Here is a 25,067-nt window from a genome sequence, read left to right as displayed (position 1 = left end):
TTGATCAGAGGTCTCTGGCTTAATCTCTCTCTTTTTTTTTTAATGTTGATATTACCCTATTGTGACTTCTCATTATGTCAAAGAAATGTCATTATCTGCAGCACCTATAAACCATGGGATTACAAGCCAACCCAATTGTGAGTTGTCTGTTAATCCTTCATTCTCTTGCACTCTACTCTAGGGGTGAAGGGAATCCTCATTTTGGCTCATACTGATTGCAACAGCATTGTGCTACAATATGGTCAGCCACGCCCGGAAAGTCAAGGGCCCTTCATATGGCAGCTAATTCCTGGAGTCAAAGAACATTACATATTGTGGTGCACTCTTGTGGAAAGGGTCAGAAGAAGCAATTGTCTCTACTTATGCAGGAACAATACTGGGGCTCGGTGGTTTGTTGAGTGGTATACCCCACCCTTGGGGAAATATAGTGAGCTCACTGGTAATTCAAAGGTATATCAGGCCTGGGTACCACAGATACAAAGATTTACTATTGGTCAGTGCTTTCCCGAGCAGAATGTTGCTATGCCACTGCTCTTACTCCTTATGGAAGTGTGTACTCGCATGTGTCATAGATTACCCTATAACTGCTAACACTGTCAAATGTGTTTAACTTTTGTTTATACACAGCTTTTGATGTAGTTTGTCCCTTGTAATAACGCTGGTTCACAGGGACAGTACCCTTCTGAAGTCTATTTAAAGAGGGGGGGGGGGGGGGGAGGGATTTGTTATCACACCAATTTTCCAATTGTGTAGTCCTTGCAGAACAGCTCAACATAAAATGTTTTCCCATAATACCATGTCTATATAGGCTTTATACTGTAGCCAAATGTGAAATGTTCTTCCGTAATGGAGGTCTCTTACCGTACCTGTGCTGTTTAGGGTCTGTGGTTACTGTGATGAAGGCTGCTGCATCCTCCATGGCATCAAAATACTCCGTCTCCTCATCTTCATCACTGGCTTCCCCTTTTACACGCTGCACATTCCCTGCAAGCACAAACCAGCAGTCCAGTCAGTTCTATAAGCCATCCACATGAGGGATACATACAAAATGTCATTGAGAAGGTTTTTCTTACTGTATAAGAGGGTCACTCTGTGCAGTTTTAGGTCTAAAAACTAACACAGTAGTAGACTTCAAGAGTACATGAGATGAGCACAAAGAATCCTTAATTGCAAAAAAGTGAAGAGATAGCAGAAACATGACCTAGCAGGATGTGCTTAAAGTTCTCTATTTAAATGATTCAACAAGTGTTGGGGTTGCCAAATACACACTTTGAAACATTAGAAGTCCTAGCAGAAATGCAAGCATCATACTGATGGGTCTGGCTGTAAGCATAGTAATGGAAACACAGGTACTCATGCAGCCGGGTAGGTCTGGCAGGCTATACAAAAGACTTAGACGACCGGATGATCAGGGAGCAGCCACCCTAGAATTAGTAGTTTTTTTTCAATTATTGCAAAGCCTTGCGATTAAACATGGTAAGAGGAAGGGGTACTAGGCACAAATTAAGAGGAGGATCTTGTATGCTTATCTGCCCAAAATGGAACAGTATAAAAAACAAAGATGACAAAAAGTGTCTTGGATAAGGAATGATATATCTTAGTGGTCCTATTCTATAGCTGTTAGCTGGAATATATACTTAGCATTTTGGGCAGGAATAACTGGATAGATTGTTAGAAGGCTGGTCTTTTTCTGCCTTTATCTATCTTACACAAATAGGCAGAGTGAGGCCAGTCAACCCAGTAATGCAGTGATAGTCTTAAACAGTAAAAAAAATATTCTCTCTATATGTAAAAGGATTGTGATGGTTGGTCAGTCACAATTTCATGTCTGCCAGTGGCCACGAGGTGGCATTCAGAGCAGTAGAAGGTGCACTATGCAAATAATACACTCTGTCTGCAAAGCAGTGTCATTTTTTAGTTGTTTTAGAACTCTGGGGTGTACACCATCTGGTCCAGGTGATTTGCTACTTCTTAGTTTGTCAATCTGCCCTATTATATCATCCAGATTCACCGTGATTTGTTTCAGTTCTTCTGAATCATTACCATTAAATACCATTTCTGGCATGGGTATCTTCCCAATATCCTCTTCAGTAAACACCGAAGCAAAGAATTGATTTAATCTTTCTGCTATGGCCTTGTCTTCCCTAACTGCTCCTTTAACCACTTGCTCATCTAATAATCCAACCAACTCCCTCACAGGTTTCCTGCTTCATATATAAAGGCTTTAATATGAGTTTTTGCCTCTACAGCCAGCTTCTTTTCAAATTAACTTTTTGCCTTCCTTATCAATGTTTTACATCTAACATGTAAAAATGAGGGAAACAAAAAACACCACAATATCAAAATCAGATTAGTCATATAAAGATGTAGCAAGGTGTCAGCAAGCCTGTCAGTGTGCTCTTCACTGCACGGCCCACCCGGTCAGTTCAATCATTCACCTTCAGAACAAGAGCATCTTTTAAAAGAATTTTCTATAAATGCAAATTAAAAGAAGCCAATATTCAGAAACCAATATTCAAAAGCTATTTGGCCGTCCCTTTTTGAAAAAAAATTTGAGACGCGCACATTGTAGGAGATATGCGCATATCTTGGTGGCTTTTAAAATCCATTTGGCGCGTGCAAGCCCAACTTCTTCGCACATCCCCTAATTAATATGTATGTTGGGCTTTTAAACTTCACCTCTGTGTGCACATGTGAGCCAGTGTGCCAGCCTGTGGGCGCTTTTGCTCACTTGCATGTTCTTGTGTGAGCTTGGTGCACCTATTTGTCTGTGCTTATGCCTCCATGTCCCTTTGTGTGAGAGTTTGACCAGACAGAGCTTCAGAAACGGCGCGTATTAGCGAACATTACTTGGTGCTGTTCAGGTAATATGGCACATACAGGATGTTATTGACCAGACAACCTTCTCTCTCTCCTCCTCACATTTCCTTCTTTGCTCATTTCTCCCCATTTCTTGCTATCTTTTCCCTCAACTCTCTCTCATCTTTCTCCCTCCCCAGTTAACTCTCAGCTCTACCCATATTTTTAACAGTCTTACCCCCCCACCCCCACGAGCTCTCCCTTCCCCCTTTTTTGGAGACTTGATGTAATAGAATGCAAGTTAAAACCACCACTAATTTTTACTGCAGATATTCATTTACTGATATGGTAAGCAACGGGTAATGTTCACTCATACTGACCAGCACAGAGTAATGTTCACTAATAAGCTCTGTCTGCAAAGCCCTGCCTGTCATGCTCCCACATACACAGAGGCAGGCAAGCATAGGCACGCACAGATAGGTGTGCACAAGCTCACACAGGCACACACAAACCCCAAAAGCATATGCAAGGAAGTACAAATGTGCACAGACTTACACTGGCTTACACACACACACACACACACAGGCGCAGGTACAGGCAAAAACACAAATACATGCAGGCACAGGCAGACACACCCACACAGATAGAAGAGAAATCCATACACACAGGCTCCCACACCTACAGGCACAGGTATATACACACACAGACTGCTATAGACCAGACCTCCCGAATAACGATCGGCACTTTTTGCTAGTTTTCTTATAAAGCACCTATATCGTTATATGCTTTATGCTAAATATTCTTCAAGGTTCAGCAGCAACTGCATTAAAACAGTCCACCTGTCATTTTACATATGCTAACACTTTACCAGAGCCATCTTTAAGCTGAAGCAGGGCCTGGTGTAGTATTGAAATGACTCATTTCATCACTACACGTGTGTGCGTGTGTGTATATTCATATTCTCTCTCTCTCTCAAGCTGGACTGTATGTATATGTATATATACACACACATACACACCACTTTACAAAAGATTTGCCATAACTTATTTGCTGAGATATATATATATATACATACATACATATACATACAGTCCAGCTTGTTCTGTTTTCCAATCTGCATTTCCTACTAGTGGACTAGCCATGCTGCAATGTTTGCTGGGCTGTTCCTCTTGACAAATTTCACTGAAATTTGCTAACAGAAGGGTCCAAATTCAGTAGGCTGGTTAGTGGACAAGTAATCCGACTACAGTTAGACAGATAACTTGTCTCATATATTGAGTGGGAGAAATGTCCTACTGAATACACCAGCCTAAAGTTATCTGGCTACATAAGCTGAACAACAAAAAACCTAAGCAGCTATGTTTGAATATAGCTGGGTAAGTTTCTAGTTATCCGACCTTGTATAGCCAGGTAATATGCTACTTAACTGGATATCTTGAAAAGATATCCGGCTAATTAGCGCTGTCATTATCAAAACCAATGAAAGATTCAGAGGGCTAATCCCTTCCCTCCCCTCCCAAAACTTAATACAAAGGCCCTCAGGCCATACTCCCTCCCCCAAACCTTTGTTAAGACTTAGGATGGGGCCAGAATTGTATGTCGGCCCTGGTCCTGATTTCTGATTAAAGAAGCTCAGACTGCTTCCCTTCCTGCCACCCCACCCACCCATCCACAAGAAATCATAGGGGTGCCTACCCCCTCCATCCTTCTGACCCTCCCCAGTCCCCGCCAATACCTTTAACATCCAAGCCACACAAGACCTGGATAACTTTAGACCTGCTTAAAAGATTGTTCAAATGGAAGGGTCCCTGAGGGGTGTTTTGTATGGTGAGTTATGGGGGAAATGCTTTGCACCCATTGTTGGGGGGGGGGGGGGGTCTATGGCTGCAGAGTATATATTTACAGAACCGGAGGTGCAGTGTTTATGTTATTTGACAATGACAAAAAGAAACCTCAATTGTTAGCCAGGGTATATTGGGTGTGATCCTAATCTCTAATTTATTACTAGTGTTCTTGCATTGTGCCAAACAGCTCCTTTCTGAAGTGTCGTTATAATAATAACCTATTGTACTTTTATACGGTTTACATGAAGAATGTATGTAAGAAAGAATGACAATAAGGGCAGAGACGGGAGAAGAGTTGGGGGGCAGTTTGCATGGCCCTCTCCCTACCAAAAAGGCTTTCCGTTGCCCCTACCTAGGGGGTATGAATGGGAGAATATGTGGGGAAGAGTTCGGATTGAGTGGAGAGGGGAGTGAGCAAGCATGGACTGGGTCTGGGGGATGAAGAGCAGGAATTCAGCATCATGCATGTGTCTTAACTTCAGCAAAATAAAGGTGTACGCTTTGTGCTGCTGCTATACAGTGCCTGCCTCACTCCCCTTGCCATCTCAATCTTACAGCACACTCTGCAGAGTAACGTGTGTGAGAGAGAGGGAGTGTGTGTGTGTGTATGTATGTATGTACCCTCCAACGACAATCTCAGGGTGTCAGGTATGGAGATTGGTGGATGCTTTTAATTCTTATGAACTGTTATTATTGGGTGCATTTGATGTGTGTGCCGTTTTATTGATTTTTAGGAAATTTAAAAAAATTGTAGTTTTTAATTATTGGATGTTATTCTTGTTATGCCCCTCACCTCTGATGCAAAGCAATTTAGGCAGCATGATGTTCCCAGGACCTGGGATAAAGCTTCCTGTAACTCTGGACTTCTTTTATAGGTCCCCTAAGAAGGGACTTCCTGTGATGCTGGTTGACATCACATCCCCCATCAATATATAAGGAGGTCCTTTGCAACCAGCCAGCACCTCAGCAACAGGTTTCCTGGTGTCCTTGTGCTCCAGTACGTGTTGCTATCTGTGTCATGTTGTGCCTTGCTCCTTGCCTTGTTATTTATCTGGTTCTTTGTCTGTCCTGTCCCTTGCCTTCGCCTTGTTTGCACCCTAGTCCTTGTCTCCCCTATCTTGTCCTCTGGCTCCCTGTTCCTTTCAACTTCACTCCCTGGTTCTGACTCTAGCTTGGATCTCATCTCTGCTGTCTACTACCTGCTCTGACCCATGGCCTGGACTCTTGTCTATTCTAGCCTGCTGCCTGGATCTGAACCCTTGCTTGGACTGGACCATTCTTGCTAGCTGCCTGCCCTGACCCAGCGTGCCTTGGACTCTCGTTTTGTTCTCTGATGTAGGGCTCCGCCTACATCCTGTTGGCTGCCAGAACCCAAGGGCTCAACTCAAGGGGGAGGCGGCTGGTATAGGTGAAGCTCTAGTCTGGCCTGCTACCAAGGCCATTCGCCAGCTGGCGGCATAGGCCTTGTGGGTTTGCCCGCGAGGCTGCATCAACTGCATTGCAGCACCAAGGGTTCACACCAATCCTTACAATTCTATTCATCAGCTCTTTTGAAATATTTAACTTTTATTAGTATGGGTTTACTATTATGATTGATGTTTATAATTATTGATTGTATTGTTTTATGAGGAATGGTGATGTTTGTTTTTCCATTGTTGCACTATATACAGAGTCTGGCTTGTTGCAGTTTCCAATTCAATTTTTGATTAAATTTTTAAACTTATGGTCTCTTCGGTATGTGGTGAGAGTTTGTCTGTGTTCTGCATATGTAACAAACTGAGGTATTCAACTATATATGTAGTTTCTGTGTAGAGATCTATAGCAGCCTGACATAATAGGCAGTATATTGGTATTTTAGGACATGGTGTAAAGAGATGTGAATAAGCATGAGAAAGATTAGTTATATTGTTGCTCTATTTCTAGATCTGTTATTTCATTTTCTTTACAGGGTGGTCAGAACAATCCCGATTCCAGAAGCAGAACAAACGGGAAGAAAAAATTTGTACCCTGATTTACTGGATTATCTCCTAGGCGGAATTATGAGGGAGGGGTGAGAGCGAGAAGAAACTGCTTTAGGATAGGAGGCTTTTGTGGTTCATAGAAAGAAGTGTTATGTAATTTTAGTGAGGGAATGAGGAGTGTTTAGAATTGCTTGTGCAATTTGTGTTTGGGGGAGAAAATTTTAAAAAGTTTAAAGTTGTATTTTTTATTTTTGGCCTTGTGTACATAAGGAATCAATGTGCACTGGGTTCTTGCCTGTACATCTTTATTTAATAAAAAAATATTAACAAAATAAATTGTGTAAAATATTTCTCTGTTCCTTACATGGGGTGAGATTCAGTCTGGAAAAAACACAAGGGGGGAGCCCATACACAAAAGTGGTTAAAGCGGCCCCAGCCATTGTGCCCATGCCTAGCTATATCACAAAGTACAAACACAAAGTGCAAACAATTCTTACTTTCAGTCCCCGGGCTACATTCTCACCAAGTCTAGGATTTTTTGAATGATGGGATGGGGTGGGCCAGGAGAGATCTCCAGGATCAAAGGCACAAGGGATGACTCTTGCTGTGGGCTCTGTATCTTTAGATTTATGTTGTGGAGGAATATGTACCAAAATAAACAAGCTGGATGTGTGTTCCAACTTAAAATCATATTGCAGGAAATCTTCGGATGAAATTAACTAGCACCATGGCATATCCATGTCCAGACTCAGGTTTCCAAAACGTATCTTCACCTATGCAAGTGTTCCTCAGTATTTTGGGTCCCAGGAATATCTTACCCTCCAGTGTATGGAAAAATGACAATCCCAGGCGGACAGGGGAACCCTGGATGTGGATGGAATTCCCTTCCCAAAAACGATTGAGATACCATTATTCTCCAGACAATCCAATTCTCTCGACTTCTCTTTTCCTAGGGGTTCTCCAGATGAAAAAGCAACTCTTACTCACAGTTCTTCTTTCCAGATGTTATGGGACTTTGGGATGAAAAGTCCTTCGTAGAAGAGCACGGACATTCTCCAGTCTTTTCCACTCTTGAACAGGAAGGGCAGCAGAGAAAACTTCCTCCTGAACCAAAGAGCAAAACTCACAAAAATGCTTGAAACACAGACTGTCTTTGAAAGTCACTACTGTCCAAACACTGGATGCAAGATGGAAAACAAGGTGTTCTCTCTTCCCATCCTGGATAGCCAGGAGTGTTAAGGCCTAGCCCACAATGGGCAGGGAAACCAGGAAACAAAAAATAGCTCCTTCTCCTTTGCCCGTTAACTAAAAATGCCAGACTGAACTCTGATGCAGTCTGTGCTTCAGCAGACCAGAACCTACCACTGCAGTCATCTCACACTACACTCTCTTCCCAAGTCTTTGACTAGGGTTATAGAGAGGAGACCTTAAAGGGTCTCTACCAACATAATAAAGAACTATATAAATCTAACAAGATGTGCCTGCATGTGATCTTTCACTAACTTAATTATTTTGAATACAGTCTTAAGCTAATAGGAGCTCAGGGAGTCTTTAACATACATTAGAAATAAGAGGGGGAAGGACAAGACATAATGGGAGTAATTTTCTTTCTTTCTTTAAATTTTAAAATTTCTAGCTCTCATTTTCCTAAGTTCTAGGCAGGGTACAGGTAAACCATATATATATATATATATATATATATATATATATATATATTAAAGCATTTAAAAAAAAATTCAAACCTACATCACCACTATACATAAAATAGGTACCAGGAGCCTGGCCACTCCATAAGTTAGCCGGGAAGGGCGCACATAAGTTACACCAGTTTCCAAAGCAGACGTATGGCACATACGTCCAGTTTGAAAATTATCCCAGCAAAACTATGTGCACACAATTACACCTTCAAATTGATGTGCATGGTTTTGCCAAGAGAATTAACATGCCTGCTTTTTGAAATGAAAACGTGTGAGGTAAGTCCCAACCCTTCCCAGGCTCCATCTCCTGGAATACCTATCTCCAATGCACATAAAAGTGCACCCATATAGTGTCCACACACCATTTTACATGCGTATCGGCAGCACAAATTTTAGTAGGTAAGCAGTGCTTTACCCAAAGACGACCCTTTGAAAATTACCCCTGGCTGTTTGAAGATTGCCTTCCCTGAATCCAGTTCTAACTGTGTGCAATGTTCCACAGTGTTTGAACTTTTAGGAAAATTAAGGGGTATATTTTGAGCAGGATCTGAAAATAATGCACATAGATTGTATTTTCATTCTACCCATATAGTTTTCCATAAAAATTCTACCCGCAAAAAATCTGATGCAAAAGTCCACAGGAACTTTATACCCATGGAAATGTTCAAAGGGAGCTCTGTGAATATTATTCATTTGAAATCTGGTGCAAAGTCCTGGGTGAAAAATATCTGCAAACTTTGCACCAAAGTGGACAGTTTGAAAATTGCCCCCAGTGTTTTTTGAATTTTCATAAACGGGGTTACAGCACAGTGAGCAGCTAATTTATGTGATATGGGATGGCTTCAGCTAGCCCTGGTTTTACTCCCTCATCTCCCCCCCCCCATTCTAGTCCTACTGTTCAAGAAACAGGAGCTACAAATCCATACAAGCAAGGTATGACATGGAGCTGTCTAGTCACCTTTTGATTAAGGAAAGAAATGCCACTCACCCATGGCCCACCTCACTTACTTCCACGCTCCGGGTCTTTACATGGGGACAGCATGAGAAGGTAAGGGGGGGCCGGAAGCGCATCAAATTCCTCCATTCTTCAGCATTCCGTACCCTGGCATGGGAAACAGAGTGGGCGGGCAGCTCATGAGCGTCACCCTCAGCAACTCTCTGCCAGTGGAAGAGAATCCTGAGCCCATCACAGAGAGAATTCCATGGGAGCCTCCCACTCACACCCACATGCGGGGGGAGAGGACTGGGTGCTACCATTACCAAGGGCGCCCTTGCTTTTTCACTTCGGTTATCTATATTTACTTATTTTTATGTCCTTGATTCATTTTCCTGTTTTTCCTCTTATCGATGAGGTGCCCCAGTGTATGGCTGGCTGTAAATGCTTCACCCTCTTGTGCGAATGCAACTCCCCATGAATGAGGGGGGAGGGGGAGGGGGGATTAGGCCTCAGAACACTGGAATTCTGGAACAGTGCCCAGAAAGAGAGACAGGGAGATGAGAAACAAGAAGAAGAGAGGGAGGGAGACCATGGGAAAGAAAGAACCCACAGGGGAGAAAAATTGTGAGAGACCCGGGGGAGAAAAAGAGAAACACCTCAGGGGAGAAAAAAAAAAAAAGAGAGAGAGAGACCCTGGGGGGGGGGGGGGTTAAGGGAAAACTTCAAAAGGATAGGCCTAGGGTGGGTTGGAGTCCCCCTGCTCTCACTGGGATCAGGAAGTACTTACATAGGATCATAGTAAATGATGGCAGATAAAGACCCAAATGGTCTATCCCAGTCTGCCCAGCAAGTTGCTTGAGTGGCAACTGCAGCTCTGTGCAAGTTACCCCTGTTCCTTCTGTTAAGGGTAGTAACTGTTGTTCCATGCAGGTTACCCCAACATGCCTTCTACCAAGGGTACGTAATGGACTCTATGGCCACGTTACCATTAAGTCCTGGGTATTCCTGTGTTCAGAAAGTAGTTTAAGTATGAGAAAAGGGAGCCCCTTCTTTTCAGGGTGCTGGGATGGCCGGCCACCTACGAGTTAACACTGGAGGCAGTGCAGCTTTGAGTTGGAGTTAGAAGGTAGTGAGGAACTTTTCCTACATTGTGACTGTCAGACCCAATCCCCTTCCTGGGGAACCTGATCAGGGCTGGGAGGGTTTTTCCTTTTCCCCGTCCACTCTCTCTAACTGGTTGGGATTCTCCCTCTAGGTTGTTCTTCTGGGTTTTGAGCCTTGTGAGAGCCTGGGCACTACCTGGGCTCAGGGCATGGGGAACCCTGTGCCTGGGGCTTCTCAGGGTAGTGAAGACCTGCCCTTCAATGAGGACACTGCAAGGAACAACTCCGGTTCCTTGCAGTTTTGGAATAAAGAGACATTTTAAGCTGGAAGATCTGGGAGGAAGGGTTTTGCTGTTTCTGCTTCCTATCCCGAAACGGCACATTGAGAGCTATGCGCTTCAGAGGATCCCGTTACAACTTGGGATTCAAATATTGTGAGTGAGATTGAAAAGGACTGATGAGAAGTGTGAGCAAAACCAAATTTGAGTTACATCTAAGGAAGGCCCCCCCCCCCCCCCCACACACACACACACACTTGGAGTCTTCACCCCTGGGAAGAGAGATAATCGGGATTACCGTGCAGAGACCGTGTAGAAGATTTCTGGCCAGCTGGAAGGGGGTTTTCCAACCCAGTAAGGATATCCCTGCCCTGGATGGTGAGCATTTCCCTTCCCCCAGATCAAGATAAATAGACATCTGCACAGATAGAAAGAGAAAGAACTGTAACAAAAACCTGTTCTGTGCATCCTGCTTCAGATCTGAGGCCTGCAGCCATGCAAGTCTCAGGTCATTAAAGGTCAACCGGACTACGTGTTCTCCACACTCCACCTCCTTGTCCACTTGTGACTCCAGAATGTCACGCTGCTCCAATAACCTCTTTACATCTTTTAGCATGTTTCCCATACATTAGGGCATAAAATCTGGTAAGAAGCTATTCGGACACTCAGTATAGCTCTCTGGTAAACCTCTCCTCCGGTAAGGTGAAAAATGCAGGAATCCTTCCGCAGGGGCACTGAGGACTGGGTTGTAGACCTCTTGGCCTTTTTGAAAATAGTTTTAACTACAGCTGTCTGATGAATTAGCTTTTACTTCCTGAATCCGGGAGCCTTTTGGACTTGATGTATCATACCTGCCTTCTTACTACCTGGACACCGGGAGGGGGCTTTCCCACACTCTTTATCTACATCTCATGAAGGATCTCATGGATGGATCTTGCCATGATATTCTTGGGAGATCCATAAATAGGAAGTTGTCAATCATTCTGGGCTGGATTCTTCCTCCTATAAATCAAATGGAATGGCCTTCACCATTCTCTTAACAAAATCAGTGAAAGAGAGGTTCTCTGGAGGAGACTATGGAGTCCAAGAGACCTATTGATCCATTCTGATCAGAGAAGTGGCCAGATCTATTGTCATACCTCCAGAAACACTCCAGGTTTGAGCCAGACTGGTACATTGATGGTGTAGACTGAACCATATCGGGTAAGCAGACAAGGCTTCAGTGAGGACAGCAATTATCTATTAACGTCTAGACTCCAATAAACGTCTGCACCTCAGAGAAGCTTCCTCCCCTGATGCAGTGGAAATTAACACTGATACGGTGGTACCCAATGTTGATGCCCCGTTGGGAACCAGCTTTGGGGCACCTCTGCTGGATGCTCTAAGAGTCTCCAGCAAGGGTTGCATGTCAGTCTGTAAGGCCACTGATGTTGCTGATGCATTAATACTTGCCATCTTTTGGACCAAAGCCTCCTGGATCTTTCTTGCCTGCCTGGTGCAAATATTGCAGACCTCACGTGTCATTTGGATTGGATTTTGCACAGTGCTGAGGAGAAGACAACTGTTGTAGTACATTGCGCCACCATCATAGGAAGATGCAAGAGGGAGGTTCTGGAAGCCAAGTGCTGAAATCCACAACCTCCAGGATAGCATTTTTAGAAATGTTCCCCATGCCATGCACAATACTCCAGAGGCAGGCAGAGCTCTGGATTCTCAATGTGTGGATGAAGAGATGGTGCAGGGAAGAGGACTTTAGATTTGTTGGGAACTGGGCAACATTTTCAGGAAGGGGGAGCCTATGCCAAAAGAATGTTGGCCATCTTAACCAGGGTAGAATCCGGCTGCTTTTAAACTAGGATCATGGGAGAAGCTCAGAAGCACATGGTTTGGAGTGAGGTATCTTCAAAGGATACTGGCATAACAGAAGTCAGAATATCCCAATAGCTAGGTTGTGATAGAGGCAAAAGGAGCCGAGGTGCAAGTAAATAAAGATCATACAGATATACATGATTACAAACTACCCGATTCAACTGCTAGGCAGGTTGCGAATACAGTTAAAAAACATGCGAATATCAGAAATCTGAAAAATAAGACTGAAGAGCTGGAATACATGGCATTGAACAAGACATAACAGGCAGCTCAGAGAACTGGTGGATAACCAATGGAACACTGTGATACCAGGGTACAAATTATATTGAAATGATAGGCCAAGTCAAATTGGTGTAGGGGTAACAGTCAATGACACAAATAAAGATCAAAATGCCCATCTAGTCAGCCCAGTAGTGATTTTATGTGCATTTACTCAAAGTAAATCAAATTTCTACATGGAATACAAACCCCAATCCCACTTTATCTCCTTTAGAGTTGAAACTGCTGCTCCGTACAGGTTTGCCCATGCCATACAGCAAGCACAATGTAGCCATATCAATGCTCCCCTGGGTTGCAACCATTGCTTAGTGAAGGCTGCACATTTCCCTCATTACCGTTCTCTTGCCACCAGGGATCCTCTGTGTTTATCCCATGCTTTCTTGAAGTATTATAGCTATCTCCTCCAGGAGGTCATTCCAGGCATCCACCACCCTCTCCATGAATATAAAAACATATGAAGTTGCCATACTGGATCAGACCAAGGATCCATCAAGTCCAGCATCCAGGCTACAAGTACCTGGCAAGTACCCAAAAACTAAGTAGGTCCCATGCTACTGATGCCAGTAATAGCAGTGGCTATTCCCCAAGTCAACTTGATTAATAGCAGTTATTTAACTTCTCCTCCAAGAACTTATCCAAACCTTTTTTAAACCCAGCTATACTAACTTCACTAACCACATCCTCTGGCAACAAATTCCAGAACTTAATTGTGCGTTGAATGAAAAATAATTTTCTACGATTAGTTTTAAATGTGCTACTTGCTAACTTCATGGAGTGCCCCCTAGTCCTATTATGTAAAAGAGAAAATAACTGATTCACATTTACCCATTCTAGACCTCTCATGATTTTAAAGACCACTATCATGTCCGCCCCTCAGCCATCTCTTCTCCAAGCCGAACAGCCCTAACCTCTTTAACCTTTCTTCAGAGAGGAGCCATTCCATTCCCTTTATCATTTTTGTCGCCTTTCTCTGTACCTTCTCTAGTGCAATTAAATCTTTTTTGAGATGTGGCAACCAGAATTGTACATATTACTCAAGATGCAGTCTCACCTTGGAGCAAAACAGAGGCATTATGACATTTTCTGTTTTATTTACCATTCCCTTCCTAATAACTCCTAACATTCTGTTTGCTTTTTTGACTACCGCAACACACTGAGCCGACAATTTCAATGTATTATCCACTCTGATGCCTAGATCTTTTTACTGGGTGGTAGCTCCTAATAGGGAACCTAACATCGTGTAAATACAGCAAGGGTTATTTCCCCCTATATGCATCACCTTGCACTTGTCCACATTAAATTTCATCTGCCATATAGATGCCCAATCTTCCAGTCTCACAAGGTCCTCCTGCAATTTATCACAATCCGCTTGTGATTTAATTACTCTGAATAATTTTGTATCATCTGCAAATTTAATTACCTCACTCATTGTATTCCTTTCCAGATCATTTATAAATATATTGAAAAGCAACAGTCCAAGTACAGATCGCTGAGGCACTCCACTGTTTACCCTTTTCCACTGAGAAAACTAAACATTTAATCGTACTCTGTTTCCTGTCTTTTTAACCATTTTGTAATCCATGAAAGGACCTTACCTCCTATTCCATGATTGTTTAGTTTTCTTAGAAACCTCTCAGGAGTGACTTTGTCAAACACCTGCTGAAAATCCAAATACACTACATCTACCAGTTCACCTTTATCCACATTTTTATTAACCCCTTCAAAAAATACAGCAGATTTGTGAGGCAAGACTTCCCTTGGGTAAATCCATGCTGACTTTGTTCCATTAAACCTTGTCTTTCTATATACTCTGTGATTCTGATCTTTAGAATAATTTACACTATTTTTCCCAGCATTGAAATCAGGCTAACTGGTCTATAGTTTCCCTGATCACCCCTGGAGCCCTTTTTAAATATTGAGGTACAATGGATGATTTTAATGATAGATTACAAATTTTAACTAATAGATTTTAAATTTTATTTTTTAGTTCCTCCAGAACCCTGGGATGCATACCATCTGGACCAGGTGATTTGTTACTCTTTAGTTTGTCAATCTGACCCTACTACAGGTCCACAATACTACTTCCAGGTTCACAATAATTTGGTTCAGTTCGTCTGACCCATCACCCTTGAAAACCATCTTCGGAACCAGTATCTCCCCCAACATCCTCATTAGTAAACACAGAAGCAAAGAATTCATTTAGTCTTTCTGCAATGGTCTCATCTTTCCTAAGAGCCCCTTTAACCCCTCGGTAATCTAATGGTCCAACCGACTCCTTCACAGGTTTCCTGCTTTGGATATATTTTAAAAAGTTTTTATTATAAGTTTTTGCCTCTACAGCCAACTTCATTTCAAATTCTCTCTTAGTCTGTCTTATCAATGTTTTACACTTAACTTGACAATGCTTATACTTTTTTCTATTTTTTTTTTTTTAGATGGATCCTTCTTCCAATTTTTGAAGGCTTTTTTTTTTTTGGCTAAAATAGCCTCTTTCACCTACAGGGCCGGTGCTAGGTTTTTTGCTGCCCTGTGTGAACAATTACTGTGCTGCTGCCCCCCCCCCTCCCCCGATTCATGTAGTCTCTGTCCTGGCCCATCAAATAAGCCCAGCTCCCTCCTGCAATCTATATTTTTAAAAAACTGTCATGCCATCACTCCCTCACCTCTGGAACAAATGCAGAACACAGACAGAACCTCACCAAATACAGAATAAAGAGATCAGAAAGTATAAACAGAATATGCTGAGAAGAAGTGAACTGGAACCCACAAAAAGCCAGCCTCTATATGCAGAGCAACAATGGAAAAACAGAAACATTCCCATTCTTCATAAAACATTAAATATTTACTTATTTAATAAATAATAACAGCAAGAAATATAAAAACAATCATAACTGTAAAATCATATTCATAAAAGAATATTTCAAACCAGTCAATGAATAAGAGTATCCAAAATTTCCCAAACACCAATAAAATATTTCAAAACATCTAATGAATAAAAAAATCCAATAATTAAAAAATGTTCTATTCCCCCCCCCCAAATTAAGATTTTCAAAAGAGCAGAAACATCAAATTACACCCAATAATTAAAACTAATAAGGATTTAAATATCTCCTGCTCTCCATATCTAGGATCTTTTGATTTCCAGTCATCCTGAGATCATTGTGGATTGGGGGAGGTAGGGCTGTACAAATTTTATCTTCTCTCACACACACTCACAATAACACATTCATTCTCTCACACATATCTCCTTCTCCCTCACAGAAACATTTTGTATGTGTGTGTGCCTGTGAGAGCCTATGTGACACACACACACAGACATGCTTGCTCTCTCTCACACTGACACATACACATCCGTCCTTCTCCAGTCCTGTGGGACCTCGTCTGACTCAAAAGGTCTATTGAACAGATCATTCAGCTGACCCACCAGGACATCTCTGAGCTCCCTTAAAGGTGAATTTTAAAAAGTCTGATGCATGCATTAATTAGGGGATGCGCAAATATGTCAGGCTTGCATGATTTTAAAAGCCGCTGACATATGTGCGTTTCTCCCGGAGCATGCACATCTAGAAAGTTTTCAAAAAGGGGTGGGGAATGGTCATGGTTTGGGCAGGGTATGAACCTGAGATACGCACAAGTACTTACACGATCCGGTGCATGCAGAGGCCCCCTGCCGTGTAACTTTACTTCTGCTATGGATGAGGTGTAAGTTTAAAAAATAAAGAAAAATAGGCCGATCCACAGGGTTTAAGGGTTGGGGCTAACTGCGGGGAGTGAAAGCTATTAAACTAGGGAGTTTGGAGGACCTCTCTCTTAACTGGGTGATCAGGGGCTGAACTGGAAAAACTGGGAATAGCGTCTGTGAACGTTTCTTTTAAAAGTCCCTGATTTTCACAGTAGAAGCGGGATTTGAGCGCCCATGTGTGTGCAGCCAGGCTATTTTATAACATGCACGCATATATATTCGCAAGTTATAAAATAGCTGCGTCCCTGGGGGTAGCCGACACACACGTGCACTGGGGGGGGGGGGAGGAATCATAAGAAATAACTTGCCAAATTAAAACAAAAATGAATTTTCTGTCTCATGTCGGAGATAAGTCTTAATACCTATGTAGAATGGGGCCTTTTTTATGACTAGTTTTTGACAACATATTTGATTGGCAACATTTTTAAAGGTCTTTTTTTTTCTCCTGGTTCTGATTGGTTTACTTTGTACATGGTCATGTTATTCAATAACTGGTAAGACATGATTGGCTATTTTGAAATATTCTTAGCCAGTTTATTCCTTTTGATTTGTTGGGCCTTTTCAAAGGTAGTGACTGTGCTCAATTGTTCACCTTTTGCATAAAGATCTGTAGGCATTCAGCCATTTATTCATACATGTTGGCAAAAACAGAATGAGTGCTTTAGAAGAAGTTTTATGTATGCTATGTGTGTTATATTTCCATTGTCAAAATGTATGTTTTTGATTTTAGAAAATCCTCAAGGCAGCTAGATTAGTGAAACGTTGCCCATGTTGGGTTTACATTTTTGTTTCCTGGAGATTTGGGATTGTGTGAAGCATTGCACTGCATATAGAAATTGCATATAAGTAAGGTGGAATGGAGGAGTAGCCTAGTGTTTAGATCAGCAGGATGTAAACCAGGGAAGCCAGGATTCTAATCCCACTGCTGGCTCCTTGTGACCTTGGGCAAGTCACTTTACCCGTCTGTTGCCTCAGGTGCAAACTTAGGGCTAGATTCACAAAGTCACAACATTTTATCGTGGAAGTGGCCCAATATCACAAGGAGGAAGGGTGATTCCGCAATATTTTGCCCTTCCCTGACAGAGTATCTCAGAAGTATCACCATGTTCTTTTGTCTGGCTGAAAAAGTTAGCGAGACAAAAAACAAGGCAGGGACCTTGTAAATGTGCGATGGCGGCCCCCAAAACGCGGGGCCATGCGTACCAAATGACTCCCCTGAACATCACTGGGAGTCTTACTAAATCCTTCGCCCACCACAGGGCTGCCATTCAAGGCAGTCTGCAAAAAAAAAAAAAAGTTTAAAAACAGAATAAATCCACTTTGCTGGCGAGCACTCGCTCTGCCCAAACCCCTCCACAATCAAGCAAACTCCCACTCTGGGTCCATAACTGCTCCCCCTCTTTAAGGCATACCTTCCCCCCCCCCCCCCCCCCCCCCCTTTTTTTTTCCATATAAATTATAGGCTGGTAGGGCCTCCCCTTCTCTCCACCTTTTCCAGTTCAACTCTATCTTATTTGAGATGCAGCGACCAGAATTGCACACAGTACCCTAGGTATGGTCTTCTCCATGGAGCGATGCAGAAGTATGATGACATTCTCCATTTTATTCTCCATTCCTTTCCTAATAATTCCTAACATTCTGTTTAGTTTTTGACCGCAGCTACCGGTGGTAGATTTCTCAAGATTCTGCAGCAATGGTTAGCAAATTCTGTGGCAGGTTTTTCAAAATTCTGCAGCAATTATGTGGCAGATTTATGTAATTTTGCAAAAAGATTCACAGTTCTGTCTACGCAAAAAAAGTCAAGATTTTAATGAAAACATTAATATTTTTAAACATTTGAACTATATATAAATACAAAACTCATATACAAGAATCAATTATTCATCAGTAAATATAAGTTTCAAATGTAACTGTGCACAATCACTTGTTTTGAGTTCATAGTGCAACCATTCTTTTTATATTCTCTTTCAAAGTCCTTATCTTTCTGAATATATAAGCTTATTTATGCTGAAGTTACACTCAGCATCAGCAGAATTCATGTTTGTATTTTTATTGCAGTTTATATTATTTTATATTGCACATCTTTTGAATTGTCCTTGAAATTTGATATATAAAAATAAAATTGCCATTGCCATCCATTTATATATAAAAAAAAACCCATAAAGGAACATGGGACAGCAATACTCTAAATAAAATAAAATATATTTATATAAATAAAAAAGAGCAGCAAAAATAATTTTCAAAGTGTAATACATACCTCTCAGTTATATTCAAAGCAGCAGCACCAAGTATAGCAGTGAGTAGGCAATTATATATCTTCAACAGAAGATGGCAGTAGCAATATGACACCCAGGTCTGGATAGCAACCTGCTTAACCAGCTTATGCAACCTGCTTAACCAGCTTATGTAACCTGCTTAACCAGCTTATGCATAGTGATAGTGAACAGCTTGCTGGCTATGCTAATTAGCTGTTAGAGAGAGCCAATCTGCATGTAGCTGAGGCAGAACAGCCTTGAAGTAGCCCTGCAGGCAGTATCAGGCTTTGTTTAGGTAATTCAATCACATAGCAGGGGATCTTAGAAGTTTGTTGAATGTGTGGATAGGCTGTCAATTATACTCAACAACCTAATTAGGTGACTTCTCCCATGACAGCAAGATCACGGGAGCTTAGGGACTCTGAGTGTAAATTTTATCACCTCACTCGTCCTTCCCTTTTTCATACAATTTATAAATATATTAAAAAGCACTGGTCCCAATACAGATCCCTGAGGCACTCTACTGTTTACCTTTCTCCACTGAGTAAATTGACCATCTGTTTCCTATCTTTTAACCAGTTTGCAATCCACAATTTATTTATTTAAGGTGTTTTGTATACCGTCATTCAGTTTCGCCATCATAACAGTTTACATAAACATGTAACATATTACAACATCATCACAGAGACTTAACATGTATGGAAGGTTAATTAATTCTACTAGTTCTTAATTGAGTTTGAGTATGCTCTTGTGAACAGCCAGGTTTTAAACTCTTTTTTGAACGTTTTAATGCTTGGTTGATTTCTTATTCCACTTGGTATTGAGTTCCATAGTTTGGGGCTGGCGATGGATATTGCTCTCTCACTGTTGAGTTTAGTCAAGTGCTCCTAGTGTGGGGGATTTTGAGGAGGCCTTTGTTCCTTGATCTTAAGTTCCATTTTGGATTGTGTGTTACAGTGTATGTGTTTAGCCAATTGCTTTGCTGTCCTATGATCATTTTGTGCAATGTTGTCAATACTTTGTATTCAGTTCGGTATTTTATCAGGAGCCAGTGTAACGAGATTAGAGTTGGTGGTGTGCTCCTGTTTTTTGATCCAGTCAGAATTCTGGCAGCTGTGATCTGTAATATTTGGAGTGGACGTATGATTGAGAGAGGTAGTCCGAGGAAAAGGGCAAATGAGTAGTTGAAGAACTGTTCTAAAATCTTCTTGCGTGAAGAATGGTTTGAGACGTCTAAGTGTCAGTAATTTGTATCATCCTTCTTTAATCTTGTTGGTTATGTGAGTTTTGAGTGAAAATTCATTGTCAATGGTAATTTCTAGATTCCGTGCGTGGGCGACAGGTGAGATTACAGTTTTTGGGTTATCTGTTATGAGTGGCTTCATGAGGGCATTGTTGTTCTTTTTGTCTAGGATGATTAATTCAGTTTTATCAATGTTTATTATTAGTTTCATGTCATTTAGTTGCTTTTTTATTTCTGAAAGGTAGATAGAAGTTCTGTTGTATGTATCTTCAAGAGTATTCTGTAAAGGAATCAGTATTTGTATATCATCAGCGTATAGGAAGTGGGTCGGTCCAAGTCGTTCTAGTGTATGACAGATTGGGAGTAAATATATGTTGAAAAGTGTAGCTGATAGGGCGGATCCTTGTAGTACTCCTGTGTTGAGGTTTCCTTTATTTGAAAGGGTGTTGTTGAAAATTACTCTGAAACTTCTATTTGGTAGATATGACGAGAACCAATTTAAAGTGTTACCCATTATTCCTATTTCAGATAATCTTTCTATTAGAATGGCATGGTTGATGTGTCAAAAGCAGCTGATGGATCCAGGAGGATTAATAGGTACCGTAGTTTTGTCCTTTGTCAAATCCTCTGAGCACTGTGTCATTTAGTGAGAGCAAGAGAGTTTCCGTGCTTAGGATTTTCTGAAACCGAATTGAGAGGGGTGAAGAATGTTGTTTGTGTCAAGGTAATCAGATAGTTATGATTGGACAATTTTTTCTAAGATTTTTGCCATGAAAGGTAGGTTTGATATAGGTCGGTAGTTTTGGATTTTTTCTTTTTTTATTAATGGTTGTTCTTTTTTTTTATTAATGGCTTAATGATTGCTGTTTTTAAGCATTCTGGGTATTTCCCTTCAGTGAGGGAAAGGTTTACTATGTCTGTTATTGTTTTGTTTATTGAGTCTGTAATCTGGTTAATTGTCTGAATGGGGATACTGTCGGCGGGATTGTTTGTTGGATTCATTTTTTTTATTATATTCTGAATTTCCAGGGAGGAAGCATAATCAAAACTTGTCCATGTTGCTGTGGTTTGCTGATGTGATGTTGTTGGAGGTTGTGTTGTTGATAATGATGTTGTTGTTTATATCAGTGAAGTATTCCGCAAAATCATTACTAGTGATAGTGCTGGAGGTAGATCTTAATTCGTTTGGAGGTTTAGTGAGTGTTTGTACAATATTGAACAGCATTTTTGGGTTATGGTGGTATTTACTAATTTTTTTCAAATAGAATTCTTTTTTTGCATTATGTATTAGGTTTTTATAGTTTGCTAGATATGTTCGGTAGGCATTTAGTAGTGGATCCGTTTTGTTCCTGCGCCAGTCTCGCTCTTTTTTTCTGAGTTCTTGTTTTGTTGCTCTTATTCTCTCGCTGTACCAGAGGTTTTGGTGTTTTGGCTTTATAATGGTGGGGTTTAATCTGTCAGCAATGTCTTTGGTGATGTTGATCCATGAGTTTGTGGCTGTTTCCACGTTTGTAAAGTCGATGTTCTTGAGTTCTTCTTGTAGATTTTGTTGTAGTGTTTCAATATCAAAGAGGGGGGGGGGGCGGTATGTGAAGGTTCTAATGTTGTTGTTTTCATTTTTGTTGGGTTTCATGTTGTAGGTAAGTGAGATTTGTATGAGGGAGTGGTCTAACCAGGGGATTTCAGTTGTGTTGGTTTGGTGCGTTTTCCAGGTGTCCAAGTTGATAAAAATTAGGTCAAGCGTATGTCCTGCTTTGTGTGTTGGTCCCTCGACGATTTGTTCTAGACCCATTGTTGTTAGTGCATCCATGAGTGTTTTGCATGTGGTTGTGAGGGGGTGGATGTCTATGTGCAGGTTGAAGTCTCCCATTATAATGATTGGCTTATTGAGCGTTAGGTTGGCTATGAAGAATTCTATTACTGGAGAGCAGTTTCTATCTAATGAATTGGGTGGACAGTATACCATACAATGGGACACTGCCTCGTATCCCATGACTTTTGTCTTTATTTGGTGACTGTCTGTATTTTGCATGTGCGTCCAAAGTATTCTGCTAGCAAGTAGTTTTTGAGTAGGGATCTGTAGCAGTCCAGCTTGTTCTAGGTATTCTAGGGCAGGTCCAATATTTGCATTACTGCCTTTTCATAGTCGGGTCATTACTGAAGAGTCATGCTTCTCCCTAATTCAGTCCCTCCTTCTTGTTTTCCCCTTCTAAGGGGATAAGGCTGGAGTGAAGAAGAATTCAGTTTTTGTCTGCATATTTCTGTTTATAATTTGTCGTCATTTATTCTGTATGTGGTGAGTATTTTTCTGTGTTGTATGTGTATGACCAAAGTAAGGTATTCTGCTAAGGTGTAGTTTCTGTGTAGTCCAATTTGTTATGTTTTCCTAGTAGGAAAGACATTGATAAGGAAGGCAAGGATTTAATTTGAAAAAAAAAGCTTGCTATGGAAGCAAAAACTCATAATAAAAATGTTTTCAGGTACATCTGAAGCAAAAAGACTATGAGATAGGGGAAAAGGAGCACTAAGGTCATAGTGGAGAGATTTAATGAATTCTTTGCTTTGGTCTTTACTGAAGAAGATGTAAGGTAGATTCCCATGCCAGAAATGATAGTTAAAGGTGATAATTCAGAGAAACTTAAACAAATCTCAGTGAACCTGGAAGAGGTACTAGGGCAAATTGACAAACTAAAGAATGATAAATCATGGGGACCAGATAGTATACATCCCAGAATGCTGAAAGAATTGAAAAATGAAATTGCAGACCTAATCTGTAGATTGTCTTTAAAGTCAGCTACAGTACCTAAAGACTATGGCCAATGCAGAGACTTAGCGTGCCCATGGCCAATGCCATAGGAGCTGCTACCCAAAAGGTGCCAAGGTGCTGCCAGTGATGTCGCCCTGAGGAGGAGCAAGGTGGTCCACTGGAATAGGCAGCATGGCCAACGGGGACTGATTAGGAGGAGGAGGGCAGCAGCCCCACCAGAATCACCGGTGGGGCCTTGGGAGGAGGACCAGTGGCACAACCCTGCTGGAATCGCTGGTGGGGACCTTAGGAGGAGTGTCGCAGAGGAGCAGCTCCTACCTTCTATTGCTGTGTCCAATCTAATAGAAGCAGCTAGACATCATAATACTGGGCACAGCAATAATATAACATGGCCACCAGAAATGTAAGTTTATTCCTGCTCTGACCCATGAGCTAAATTTCCAATGTAAGCTCTCTGAGGCAGACACCAATCATAGGTTTTCTTTGCTTTCCTGAATAGCTGGACTGTACGGACAATGTGCTACTGCGTGTACTATTCAGCAGTTAGTGTCCACCCAGACAGCCTATGCTTTGTTCATCTAGTTGTACATGCCTTCCCAGAGAGCTTATCCTTTTATTTCACTTGCCATTCCTTATCAATATGGCCTTGAAAGAGATAATGTACCACAAGTTGGGATGCACAGCACCAATTTCACATGCAATGCCATTTTGGCAAGGCATGGCAAGAATAAATCAAGGCATACGTTCTCTGGTGCGTGCACCTTTGGCTGAACAGTATGTAATGGGGGACGAAAGACTAAAGTGCACAGAGTAGGAGAGGGACCTTGGGGTAATAGCATCTGGTGATCTGAAGGCAGCAAAACAATGGGACAAGGTGATAGCTAAAGCCAGAAGGCTGCTGGGCTGCATAGAGGAAGGAAAAGGAAGGGATAATGCACTTGTACATATCCTTGGTGAGGCCTCACAGCTCTCAAGGCTGTATCTCAAAAAGGATAGAGACAGATGGAGACGGTCCAGAGAAGGGCAACCAAAATGGTGTGGGGTTTGTATCAGAAGACTTACAAGGAGAGGCTGAAGGATGTAAATATGTATACCATGCAAGAGAGGCATTTTTTTGGGAATGTGAGGCCTCTTGTTTGAGATGAAACATGAGCTCATGTCAGGCGGGTAATATCGGCTTGGATTTGAAAAACCCTTTGAACAATGGTTAAATGTGATTGACCTCCTGGAGATTGTTCATGTACGAGTGGCAGCACAGAGCACCATTTCTGGAGCAAGTTCTTTTTGATTCTGCTAAAAGACATCGATGTGTGAGATGTAACAAGGACTCTTGTTCCCTCTGATGTTTCTTTGGGTGGAGTTAAAACCTTGGACCTTTGAGAAAGGGTTCCTTTGTTCTATTTTTTTCTGCAAGGGTTTTATGAGATAAGAGGGGTAATGTATTTACATGCATTTATGTGTATTGTCTATATATGTCTATATAAAAGTGTTGTGAATAGTGTTGGTGTGATTCATTGTATATAGGGTAGGTTAGTTTTTTTATGCCATATATATGGAATGTTGTCTTGTTTTTTTAATTTTATTGTATTTGTTTTTCACCTATGTCAATTAATATTTCATGAATATGTTTTGTCATATATACTTTTTCGGAAAATGTTTTGTTTTTTTTAATGTAAGTGCGTATTGTACAGCGTGCATGCCATAAGCCCTGTATCGCACACAAGAGGGCCATGTTAAAGAGCTCACCTTACTGACTGGGTGGAATCTGTAAGCAGGGTACAGTACCTTTGGCTGTGCTGGTGACGCCAGCAGCATTGGAAGACAAAGCAGGGGCTCCCCGGCAGGCACGCTCCAAGCTGTTGTGCTGTTTCGCCAGCTGCTCGATGGTCTCCTCCAGGCGTATCCTCTGCTCACGCTCGTACTGCAGCGCTCGCTGCCACTTCCGGCTGTGCGTCTTCGCTAATTCCAAGAAATCGCGGCATGCCTGGGGGGGGGGGGGGGGGGGGGTGGGGGGGGGGAGGAAACAAGAGGCAACATAAGTATCCTGTTATCCGCAAGTCTTCACAATAACAGGTATTCATCTCCTAAGGGGATAACCAACTTCCACTGTATTAGTTGACTTAATGATACATCTATATCTATATTTAACAGTGCACCGGTAGTCTACGCAGTGCTATGTAAGGAAAACATAGGTAAGCGGGTTGGTATCACCACCTCTGTTCAACAATCTGTGCTTTATGAAATGTTTTAATTTGGACTTTAGAGATCTCACCCTCCCCTCGCTCCCTTTTTT

The 25,067-nt window shown here is 41.7% G+C and overlaps 1 protein-coding gene across 7 annotated transcripts in view; it reads right to left on the bottom strand.

Annotated features, from left to right (window-relative positions):
* The window catches only part of OSBP2 (oxysterol binding protein 2), a 299,091-nt gene that overhangs the window by 96,164 nt on the left and 177,860 nt on the right, over positions 1-25,067 (bottom strand). For 6 of the 7 annotated variants that reach the window (XM_029619307.1, XM_029619308.1, XM_029619311.1 and 3 more), the window contains 3 exons: positions 24,560-24,758; positions 7,592-7,708; positions 867-984 (listed from right to left, as the gene is read on the bottom strand). In XM_029619307.1, the coding sequence (XP_029475167.1) occupies positions 867-984; positions 7,592-7,708; positions 24,560-24,758 (434 nt within the window). The remainder of the gene's footprint in view (positions 1-866; positions 985-7,591; positions 7,709-24,559; positions 24,759-25,067) is intronic. The other variant, XM_029619309.1, reaches the window with a different exon arrangement.

The sequence above is a fragment of the Rhinatrema bivittatum genome, chromosome 11 (assembly GCF_901001135.1).
Source record: "Rhinatrema bivittatum chromosome 11, aRhiBiv1.1, whole genome shotgun sequence".
Classification (NCBI taxonomy): Eukaryota; Metazoa; Chordata; class Amphibia; order Gymnophiona; family Rhinatrematidae; genus Rhinatrema; species Rhinatrema bivittatum.
Note: the sequence above shows the minus strand (reverse complement) of the source record. Positions and strands in the feature narration are given on the sequence as shown.